Raw genomic sequence first — 12,291 nt, 5'->3', positions numbered from 1 at the left:
TAAAGAGAGGGACAGAGAAATAAAAACAGATGAAAACCACCACCACCACTACCACCACCAGGTAAATGAGCCCATAGATAGAATAAATACCAGATGTTGTAAGGCCCATGAAGGCAACAATCAAGGATCAGAGAGAAAATAACTGGGATGGAAAGCAGCCAGTGACCAAGGGGGAAGCGCCCTCTAAGGAGTCAACATTTGAGCTGAAGCTTACGGATAAGAAAACAGCTTCTGCCCAGGGAGCAGGGGAGGAGGGCCAGGCAGAGGGCAGGGAAAGAGTCTAGTGTGGAGAGGTTGAGGCCAGGCCAGGGTGCCAGGGGGTGAGGTGTGGGTGGGGAGACGGGAGACTGACTGTGCCGCACCTGCAGGGTTTGTGGAAAGGTCTAGATTTGTTTCCAAGGTCAAAGGGAAGCCAGCACAGGGTGTTAAGCAAGGTTTCGTGGCCTTTCTCTCATAAGAAGGGCCATCGTAGAAAGGTTGGGAATCTCAGGTTCTTTCCGTTCCGGGGGCCCAACTGAGTGGCCCTGGCAAAGACAGAACTAATAGTTTCCAGAGTTCTGCGGCCAGCCTTCCCTGAGTAGAAATAGAAAATACAATGGCCAGATGTGCCAAGCCTCAGTTCAGGGCACCATGTCAGACCCTCAGAAGCGCAGGGTGGGCACTCTCGGCCCTACCACCCCTCGTGATGAGCACCCAACAAGGCCTGCATCCCTGATACCTGTCCCGGCAAGGAGCCATCTGGGAGCCTCCTACTACACATCATTGCCTGGGCTGTGGAAGTTCAAGGATTATGTTCCCTGGCAGTTGTTTTGATAAGGCTGAAATTCAGCTCTTTCATAATGTTGTATTCATTGCTGATAAGGCTTGTCTCTTTCTTTTCCCTTGTCCATTATAGAATTAGTGGCACATGTTGGTGAGAGCAGACTCATCACTACTATATGTGAGGCTGGGGCAGAGATACAGCACAAGGCACATATACTGTGTATCTGATTATAAATCTGTCTGGTAAATGGCTGAATGTAGCATGTTCTATTGTCCTAAGTTGAGAGTTTCAAGTATAGGTTTTATTATTAATCAGGTATGGTCAGGCCAACGATTGCCCTTGAAAAGAGAGTTTGTAGGTCACAGGTCCCAAGGGGAGGCACAGGCCACACCATGGAGGTCACATGGGGAAGTGCCGGGCTCAGTCTGGAGGCAGAGGGATTGAGGGGGAAATGTAGTCAAGAGCCTTTATTGTGAGGGAAGGGACAGGTGCAACAGGGCATGCAGGCTGAGGACTGGCTGGTTTGAATAATTTCAGGGCAGGGCTCTGGGGCACAGGGATGTCCCTGGTTGTCTGGTACCAGGCCCTGGAGGACAAGGTCACACCACCCCTCAAGATGAGCACCCAACAAGACCTGCATCCCCGATGCCTGTCCCAGTAAGGTGATCCTGGACCGAAGAGTCTGGGAAGATGAGTCATTTCAGGCAGAAGCAAGAGGCTTCATTCAGGCTGTTTTCCTCTGAGATTTTATATCGTATGGTCATTCCCACCTGACACATGTTTGTCCTGAGGAAGCAGGGATGCAAACTATTCATGTTTTTCCTCTGTTAGTTTTTTCAACATCCTGGCTTTATGACCCATGCCAGCATGGGCTGTGTGTTGAAGGGGAGGAGAGGCATGCTGCTTACACCTGGCCTCTCAGAAGACTTGGTCCACGGCAGCAGGTGCCTGGTCATGTGTGGCCTGGTCATGGGGCCATGTGGAGGTGACAGCAAGTGCCTAGATGTGGGCACTGCGTGTGTGTATGTGTGTGTGTGTGTGTTTGTGATGGGGGTTGTCACTAGAAGGAAGGAATCTTACAGCCAGTTAAACTCATACTTTTTTAAAAAAAGATTTTATTTATTTATTTGAGACAGAGAGAGAGAGAGAGAGAGAGAGAGAGAGAGAGAATGAGCAGAGGTGGGGAAGGGCAGAGGGAGAGGGAGAAACAGACTCCCCACTGAGCAGAGAGCCCCATTGCGGGTTTCAGTTCCAGGATCCTGAGATCAGGACCTGAGTTGAAGACAGATGCTTAACTGACTGAGCCACCCAGGTGCTCCTAAACTCATACTTTTGTGAAATTGTCCCTACATTGAAAATTGTTCCCATCCGATTGGTGCCTCAGTATGACCCATCTGGCTTTTTCCCCACTTCTTCTGTGTAAGGCTTGAGAAAATACATCAACAAGAAAGCTATAGGTAGGATCTTAGATAGGTAGGATCTTAGGGATTTTGCCTTCTTGGGAGTGTCTTCTTGATATGTCTGCATCTACCTCCTCCTTTTAGCACTTGAGCACAGTGGGGGGAGGGTGGGGACACTGTGCACTGCATCCTGTGGGCTGTGTGCTATTGTCTTACCTTGGAGGGAGGTCATGTCTGCTGCTTGGTAAAGGCATGCCCTTCGTTCGGAGCCTTGAATGGAACCAAACCCTGGGTTGTTCACCCCAGGTGGAAGGATCATTTGGCAGTGGTGGCTGCTAGCTGGCCTTTATGCGGGGGAAAAAAAAAAAGCCAGTTCACTTTTAGACGTTGTCACAGCTTGTAAGGGCTCAGGATTGTCTGTGTAGTCCCCATGTAATCCAGGTTATTGGGGAGTTGCCCTGTTCAAGTGCCCACCAAGTAGCATGAGAAGCACGGGTGAGCAGGAGGTTGATGTCTCTTTGTTGCCGGAGGTGTGGTTGATGACTGGGTGTTTAAAGATGGGAGTTCTGCAACCTTCTCTCTTTATTTCATTCCATACCTCTCCCTCTCATCTCCTGTGTGCTGTTTTGTTTATAATGGAACTGAGGCGTATCTGTAGATTCATCTCCTTCTCAGTTCACAGGTCCTCTTTTTCAGGGAGCCCACGTGGCCCTGCCTGTCCCTTCACCCTGGGTTGCATTTGTGTCTCTCCTGCACCCTCCAGGGAGTCATTCTCTGATGACCTCAGGCACTTGGCATCCTGATAATCTGTTCTGATTTCCATCTCCTTATCAGGCTGTCAATCCCCTGAGAACAGAAACTGTCTGGTCTCTACTGTGGCTTCCCCAGTGGCTGGCATAATACCTGGCCTATAGCTTGTGTCACAGGACCTACTTGGGCACCTCCTCTGAGCCCAGGATTGTGCTGGGTGCTAAGGGTTCAAAGAAGATACAATTTGAGCAGAGAGATCAGCCATGTCCCACATAAACTTGATGGCTATAGGAAGGTGTGAAAGATCTGCAGAAGCCCAGAAGGAGTGAGAGGCACCATGGGAAGAGGGGGCACAGGGCAAGAAAGCAGGATCTTATAGCCCAGAGAGCGTCTTGGTGGGTAGGAAGGCAGAAAACATTTGAAGAGGATATTCCAGGCAGAGGAAACAGAGCAGAGGTGTGACCCTCAGGCATCAGAAATGACACTGCATTGACTCAAGTCACCATGGTGGAGGTGGGGATGGGTTGGGCAGCGGGGTGGTGGGCCCAGGGCCTTGAGAGCTAATCTGTGTCAGCTTCATCTTCAAACTGGGACCCAATTGTAGCTGCAGGCAGCCCCCAGCCATTTGTCTGCAAGGCACTGGAGAATGAGGATCCTCTTCAATTTGTGCACATTTGAAAACTCTGGAGCAAGGAGCCAGTTGGTTCATATGAGTGTCTCCTCTACCCAGGAAAGACTCAGCCAAGAAGCCGGTGGATGCTAGGATATGCTGGCAAGGGGTTGGGTTGAGGATGATTAGCACCTCAAAACGGAAGGGTGTTGGCCAGATAATCCCTCTGCTGGAGGTGGTGAACATGGGTTGATATGCTATGGGACTGATAAGCAGAGCTGTTGGTGATGTTAAATCTTTCCCTAGTATCCCTAGCACTACCTTGCCCAAATCTGCTGGGTGCAAGGAGCAAGGCCATTAACTGAGCTGCCTGCTTAGTTACTTCCCAAGATAGCTCAGAGGGGCACATCCAACATGGGGAATCCATGAAGTTGGGGATCTGATTGGCTTCAGATAGTTAGTTGCTGTTCCTTGCCCTGGAGCACGCTCTGAGTTGTCCTGCCAGCATTCCAGGATCTCTCTTGCAGGGGCAATAACTCAGGTCAGACCTTGGGTGTTCTTGTGTCCAATATAGAGATGCCAGTTTCAAATCTTACACAGTTAAGGGAAAAGTAAATTCTTCCCTTCTGTGAAATATAGAATGCCTTCAGTGAAATTCGTCAGTTATGTTTCATGACAATTGGGCAGCAGGATTATGTATTTGAGAACACATAGACTTTGTTATAAAACTGAACTGGGTCTGAGTTTTTTTATTTACTCCTTGAATGAACTTCCTTCAGCCTCAGTCTTCTTATCCTCAAAAGGATTTGGGGAGTTATTGTAAATAGATAATGCACCCACATGGATGCATCATGCTGGCACCTCATGAGCTCACTTTCCTTCGCTTAAGAAGATCAAATGTGGATTTGGGCTTTTTTTTTTTAAACACATATTGTTTAAGAAAACAGTATTCCGTTTTAAAAACCAAGCCCCACATTCCATTCCTTAGTCTGTCTGTCAAAGAGAAGAGAAGTAAATCATGTGTGTATCTGTGGGTGTGGTGTGCATGTTTGAGGGGAGTAAGGAGAAAGAAGTAAAGAATAAAGTATATATTCTCAAATGTACACTACCAGGCAATGTAAATAAATAGACATTTTAAGCAATTTTTAAAATATTGTAAATGGATCTCCAGGTCACGACTCTTTCAATTATTTTTTTCAAATATTTATTTATTTATTTGAGAGAGAGAGAGCCTATGTGCATGTGCAGGAGTGGGGGGAGGGGCAGATAGAGGAGGAGACAAGCACACTCCCCGCTGAGCGGGGAGCTGATGCAGGGCTCAGTCTCATGACCCTGAGACCAGGCCTGAGCCGAAACCAAGGATTGATGCTCAAACGACCGAGCCACACAGGTGCCCTTCAAGTCTTTTAAGTTATATGTGCTAGAAAGCAAGAAGTCGAACCTGAGCCTGCTACTGTCTTGCAGGGAGAGTTGGGAGAGGGAGCTTGTCTTTCCATTTGGTAGAAACATTTGGCTGGTGAGGACATGCACACCGGGGCTGCGGTGTGAGGCTGCTCGGGATTAGCGTTAGCTTTTTTTCTGACCTGCTTTCCATACCATGCATACTTGGTTTTTCTTCTTGTCTTTGAATTGTGCTGATTTATTAGGCTGTGTGCTTCAAGGGCACCGGGAGATTGCATGTAGGCGCAGGTCTGAACTGGGAAAGTGAGAATTACTGTATCAGATGATACCCAATTAACTCGGGACAAGCACAGCAGGTGAAATTGGAACTCTGGGCTTTTATCTTTTATGGACTGGAATCACTCACTATATATTAAATATTTTTAAACCTAGTAGAGCTTACCTACTCGTTTCTCCTTCCTTCCTACCTGCCCACCATCTCTTCCCACCCAACCAGGAGTGGTTTCTACAGACAAGGGTGTCAAGATGGACAAGTCACTGAGATGGGCTTTGGGTTCAAGGGCAGTGAGGAGGGCTCCCTGAGGCAGCCACGAGGCATCTGGGGGGATGGCCTTTGCCACACACCAGCACGCGGAGCAAAATGGCACAGGTGAAGCATAAACACAGTTCAGAATAATTAGTTTTACTTCCTTAGTGGGCAACAGAGTCAGATGATGCCCCAGTTCTGAAAAAGCTTTTCCACCCTCTGACCTTTGGGTGCCTCTGCCAGTGTGAGCCTATCGTAACACAACATTCCTACTCAGATCCCCCCAAAGGAGAACATCTGGTTGCAGGAGTTCATCGCTGTGTCTGCTTCCAGGTGTGGCTGTGATACTGGTGGTAGAAGCTCAGAGCCTGTGCTTTTGGATCTGCCCAATTCCTGCAGGCACCCTGCCTTCTTTGGTGTGGGATACTAATCTTAATGTAAGCTGAGGGGAAAAAATGATTCAGAAATTATTGAGAGGGTGAAATAATATGACATTAAATGCCCAATATTCTAAAACACAAATCTGATTTTATGTGCAACTGCTGTTTCAGATTACCCATGCCTCCTGCGGCTTCAGCCAGCATGGAAAATCCTTTAAGATTTCTACTTCATTCACTTCCTCAGGAAGTCCATTTCTAATGCCCTCACGCAGGGCGGAATCTCTTCTGCATCGCTCCCAGAACAGACTGCTGTTTTAAGTTTCAATCACTGAACTTGACTCGTTTTTATTCATCATGCATTTGTGTGACTGTTTTCTGTTGCCAAACCTGGTGTCCTCCAGGCTAAGGGCCGCATCTGAGTCATGTCTACAGTGGCAGTGCCATGTGATTCATGTTTACAGCGGCAGTGCCCAATGCACAACTCGGCACAAGGCAGGCATTGAAGAACCTCTAGTGGGTATAAGAATGAGAGTCAGGCACGCCCCTAAAAGAGAAGCCTGCTCTTTGGTATCATTTATTAATGCTGTCAGATCCATATCTGGCCATTTTTCTTCTCTCTGCAAATCTCTTATCGACATCAGACGAAAAAAGAGAGAGAAATTAACACGCTGAATGATGACCTGCCAATGAGAAGTGAAGCCGTTGTTCATTTAGTGATGGTGTGTTTATTTGGTATCCACCCCAGGGAATTGACAATGACCAGCCAAAAGCCCAGGAACCCACCTGAGATTCTATTTAAATGACCACCTTGCATAGTGGTAACAGAAAATGCTATAAATAAACAAATAGATACATGCAAATAAAAATCTGTTCGTAAAACCAAGTGAAGTTGACGTCCTATTATTAGGAGCAAACAACATGAATATAAGCCTCAGAGAATTATTAATCATTTTCTGGTGCAACCTACTATGAAATCACCTTGGCCTATACCCTTTACATGCATATATGTAGACATATATATGTGAATATGTATTCATATTAATGGTGATTTATTTTAGGCAGATATGCTAGCAGCATTCTTCCCTGCAATTTACATACAATCAGGTTTCCATTTATTGATGGCTGTTCTTTATAATTGTCCATGCTTTTTGCAGCTCTGACTTTTTAGAGCAATCTTTGGTCTTTCCTTGATTTACTTTCTGTGCGAACACCAGCTTCATTTTGTTGGTGGCTAAAATTTCACAGGTATTTATTCTATGTGCATTTTCTGAACCCCTGTGTTATTTAAAATGGAAGTCATGGGTTCCATAACAATGGGCTCTGGGATGATCCCTCACTGGCTGTGTGACTTTGATCCTTGCTGCCTTTCTGTGTCATCTATGTAAAATGAGGATAATAATAGAGCTGCTTCGTAGGTACTATCATTGTTTAGTGTTTAGAACAAGCCCAGGAAGTGCTCAATGAAATGTCATTGATATCATTACCTTGGTATCATGTTTTCTGCATGGTGACTTTCCAGTGTTACAAGATCACTCTATTATTATCAGGCACTCATGGTTGTCATTTCCCTCTTGCCCTCCAGTGTAAAAGTTGACTTGTGTAGTGCTTCACAGCATGGATTCCACCATCTTTCAAGGTCCTAGACAACACTAATCCATCCCACATAGCAAGACAAACAAGTTATAAGTCCATTTTTCTGTGTCTGACTTCCCTGGGTCTTCATTAGCCTAGTGTTACTACTCCATCTCGATGCATAGTTTGATTATTCAAAAAAACAGTAATTCTTTCATTCACTCCAACAGAAGAATACTATTTTAGATGTTTGAAAATTTCTCAGAATTCTGTAATTCCTCCTGTGTCTTTCACTCTTCCTTTTGGAGGATTTTACTAGTGGGAGCTAATTGTATCTAAATCGAACCTTGAATAAGGATATTTGAAATCTGATGACTTGAGATGCCTGGGTGGCTCAGTGGTTGGGCCGCTGCCTTTGGCTCAGGTCGTGATTCCTGGATCCGGGATCGAGCACTGCATCGGCTCCTGTGAAGAGCCTGTTTCTCCCTCTGCCTATGTCTCTGCCTCTCCCTCTCTCTCTCTCTCTCTGTCTGTCTGTCTCCGTGTCTCTCATGGTTAAATAAATAAATCTTAAAAAAAAAATCTGATGACTTATTTTTGTAAAGTGAGGCCAAACCTCATGTTACTAGAATTACTATGTTATTGGCAAATTCTTCTGAGAAAATGGCAAATGTTAGACAAACTTTGTGATTCGTGCTAAACTGATGGAGTCCCTTTGGTTTCCATTTTCAAATTTGAGGTGGTATTGTCCTGATCTCATGATGCTGTCCTTACGCATCAAAAAGGTGGTAGGGCTGAAGTTCTCCATATCACTGCTTCTTTCAATCTGATAGTGAGTCTGCCTGGATGTTGCTCATTTCCTGTACTAGTATCCTGACAAATATTGCTGTCCTTTTATGATGCAAACAAAGGATAAAATGCATTAAAACCAAGTTAGGCCTGTTTTCTACTTAACATTCCTTTACCTTCCTTGTGTATGCTTAAAAGGATATTGCTGAAAAAAAAAAAAAGATATTGCTGGGCAACTTGGTAGTGTTTTTTCATCAGACTCGGGGGCATTTGTGGATTATTAGTTATCATGAAGATTTATGGAAAATGTTGCTGTGCACTCCAGGGAGACATCCATGTTAGAGTCTCACCCCATAGCTATCTCTGTATCCCTTGAAGCCATGTCTCTTTTAGATTTAAATAGTGCCTCATATGGTGCCTGGTATGAAGTAGAACCCAGGTTAAATTCCCATAATGTTGATTTGTGTTTGTACCACACACTCTGCTAAATGTTTTCAGATTTACTGCATTTAATTATCAATCAGTTTTTGCTTAATTGGATTCATGAAATTAATTATATGAATTCCATTCTGATAATATTGCCGAACTCTGAATATCAGATTCCCTCAGCAAATGGAGAGCAGGGGAAATATTTCTGCATTTTTCATTAGGAGGCCTGCTGACCTGGAGTATTCAGCTTCCTTCAGCACTACCCTTGGTTCTCAGAAGGTTGCCTCAATACCACACTACCATTCTTCTAGTGTCCACTCTAAGAACAGATTAGGAAAAAAGGAAACAGAGGCACGATGAGAAGAGAAGAAAAGATGAGCTCTGTTCTCACTGCATCTTGGGCATTTTTTTTCTTTAGAGAGGGGGAGGGAGAATCTTAAGCAGGCTCTATGCCCAGCATGGAGCCCAATGTGGGACTCGATCTCGCCACCCTGAGATCACGACCTGAGTGAGAATCAAGAGTCAGACCTCAACCAACTGAGCTGCCCAGGCACCCCAACTTGGGCATATTATTTAGGAAGATAAAAACTTAAATTCCCTGTCTGTGGTCCTGGCCTTTCTGGAAGGTTGTGAGTCAACCTAGTGCATATGCATGCAAGGCATTTTAGGCTGCCTGGCTGGGAGATGGGTCAAGATCCAATGAAGGCGGGATTTCAGTGTGACATCCTTGTCACATGGCAGCCTCTAGGCAAGTGGAAAAGCACATGAAACTGCCTATGTTCCTGTTTGGGTCCAGCAATGTCACTAACTGGAGACTTGGATGCTTAGATGAGCCAAGTATGTAGTGATTTCTGAACAAAATCATTAATATGGAATATATCTGGATTAATTTTAACATAAGAGTGTGGCTTTCTTATCCTCAAGGGAGGTGCTGTGCATTTTTTCCCCTTTGGATGAAAGATGCTATCACAATATAACCATAGTTACATATGATCACTAAGAGCTTCTTAAATTACTCTCACTTCCTAAGTGATATCATCTAGTCTCGCTGCTTCACCTGCCAATATCTTCCAAATGGCCATCTGCATGCCAGACCTTTTCTTGACTCATATATCCAACTTTGTCCTTGACATCCCCACTGGATGGCTCATAAGCTCAAAGTTATCAGATCCAAAATTGGACTCTTTTTGAGTTTCTCAACTGCTTTTATTTTTATCTTTTTCCAGTGTATTGAGGTATAATTGACAAATAAAATTGTAAGGTATTTAAAGTAAACAACATGGGGATCCCTGGGTGGCGCAGCCGTTTGGCACCTGCCTTTGGTGTAGGGCACGATCCTGGAGACCCGGGATCAAATCCCACGTCAGGCTCCCGGTGCATGGAGCCTGCTTCTCCCTCTGCCTATGTTTCTGCCTCTCTCTCTCTCTCTCTCTCTCTCTCTCTCTGTGACTATCATAAATAAATAAAAATTAAAAAAAATTAAAGTAAACAACATGATGATTTGATACATATGTGTGTTGTGAAAGAACCCCTTCCCTCTTCATCTGGTTAATGAAAACATCCATCACCACTTGTATACTTGTATTTACCTTTTTTTTTTTTTTGGTAAGAACATTTAAGTTCTACTCTCATAGCAAATTTCAGTCTAAGACTGAACTCTTGCTCGTCTCCCCAAACTGGTTTCACCTGTGAAACCTTCCCATCTCCATTGACAGCAATGCTGTTTTCCAGTGGCTCAGAGTGAAAACCTTGCAGTCATTCTTGATGGGTCTCTTTTTCACACACCTGAATTCAATCCATCAGGAACTCCTGCCATATCTATCTTTAAATTATCCAAAATCTGCCTCTTATCACCCACTCCTGCAACACCATGGTCTCAGTCTCCCTTACCTCGTCCTGGATGATCACTCTAATGTTCCCGTCTCTCGACTTCTCTTGTGCCTTCCTAGACTCTATTTCAACATAGCAGCCATGAGCCAGAATGTCACCTTTCTTCTCCAGTGTTTTCCCATTTCACTCAGAGCACTCAAAATCCTGACATGGCTTTCCAGGAGCCATGTCCTGGAAATGAGGACATGGCTCCTCCTTTTCCAGGAGCCATAGCTATATAACAAATCATGCCAAAACCTAATGACTTACAGTCATTTATTGTGTGTGCAAATTCTGTGTGTCAGGCATTTAGACCTGGAGCAACAGAGGTGGGTTGTCTCTGTTTCATGATGTCTGGGTCCCTCAGACTCTATGGCTCAGATCATCTGAAAGCTTGCTTACTCACATATCTGGCTGTTGGCTGAAAGCTTCTTCTGGGCCTTCGGCCAGAACACCTATGCATGGCTTCTCCATGTGGCTTGGGCTTCCTCACAACCTGGTGGCTGAGTTGCCAGTAGAAAGAGGTGGGCAGAAGCTGGACCCTAGCCTCAGAGGTTAAAGAGCATCCTTCCTGTCATTCTCTATTGGTTGTAATGTCATAGCCTGTTCAGACTGAAGAGGAGAGAAATCGATTTCAGTGCTTGATGGAGAACAGCCAAGTTCTGGAATAGGGTGTGGGGCTGGGAATATTATTGTGGCTATGTTATGGAAACACAGCTTGCCACAATGGCCTGCATGGTGGGAGCTGAGCTATTTCTCTGCCTTCATCTCTTTTCCCAGACAAAATCTGCTCTAGATGTTGCTGGAGAAGTCAGGTGTGCTCCTGTCCTAGGACCTTTAGACAGGTTGGTCCTTGCACCTGTGCTGATCTTCCCAGTATGGCTGCTCATGTGCTCCCCCCACCTCTTCATACTTTTATTCAAATGTCAGTTTCCTAATGATGCCTGACCACTCTGCAGCCCCATTCTGATACCCTTCTTTCTCTTGCTTTGTAGTACTAACTTCTAGTTTTCTGTGAAACTCTTATGTTTATTTTTTATTACCTGCCCTTACCAGAATGAAGCATTATATAGGCAGGAATCTTTATTGCTTCTGTTCACAGGTTTATTCCAAGGGCTTAGAACAGTGTGTGGCACATAAACATGTGTAGAATGTGAAAAAGAGTATTTCCAGTTTGGGCATTCTAAATTTGTAGTACTTGCTCCAGATGAACTAGTGAACAGATTTCTGCTTCATGGATTCTTACCACCGCACCTTATTCTCCGTGCTAGCATAGTACTCAACACACAGTAGGTGCTAAAAATAAATATTTATTTGGAGAAAAAAAAAAACCTCAACACACCTTAAGTTGTAAATGAGGTTGGCATAAATCAAAAAGATAAAGAAACCAACTTAAATAATTGCTTTCACTGGGTACATTTCTATTTTTATCTATTATGAACTCATGAGTCAGAACTTTTGTTTGAATTTCTATGTAAATATTTGGTTTCTTTATGAGGAATTTTGAGATACTTTTTCCAGTTACAAACGTAGCCCCTGTCCCATACCCTAATACACACATGTTGACAAAATCGGGTCATGAGTGTCCTCTAGGCTCAGGCTCAGGGCAGAGTCAGGCAGTATGGATTCTGCTTTCCACACATCCCAACTTTAGAGTGTCAATGCATGATTTGCCTTTGAGAATATAGGTTGGAATAAAAACACTAATAAACTCCACAATAGCAATAATAATGGTCATGATAGGAATGGCAGCAACATCACTAATTACAGCTACCATCTGATGGGGACTTCTCTGCTGCCAC

The 12,291-nt window shown here is 44.6% G+C and overlaps 1 protein-coding gene across 3 annotated transcripts in view; it reads left to right on the top strand.

Moving 5' to 3' along the window:
- DISC1 (DISC1 scaffold protein) overlaps nt 1-12,291 on the top strand; it is a 352,717-nt gene that overhangs the window by 262,436 nt on the left and 77,990 nt on the right. The window contains exon 10 of one of the 3 annotated variants that reach the window (XM_072755976.1): nt 11,270-11,334. The exons of the other annotated variants lie outside the window; for them this stretch is intronic. Within the exon in view, the coding sequence (XP_072612077.1) occupies nt 11,270-11,334 (65 nt within the window). The remainder of the gene's footprint in view (nt 1-11,269; nt 11,335-12,291) is intronic. 3 annotated transcript variants of the gene reach the window in all.

This window comes from Vulpes vulpes, chromosome 4, assembly GCF_048418805.1.
Source record: "Vulpes vulpes isolate BD-2025 chromosome 4, VulVul3, whole genome shotgun sequence".
In the NCBI taxonomy this organism is placed as follows: Eukaryota; Metazoa; Chordata; class Mammalia; order Carnivora; family Canidae; genus Vulpes; species Vulpes vulpes.
The sequence above is the reverse complement of the archived record's forward strand: the minus strand, read 5'-3'. Positions and strand labels throughout refer to the sequence as shown.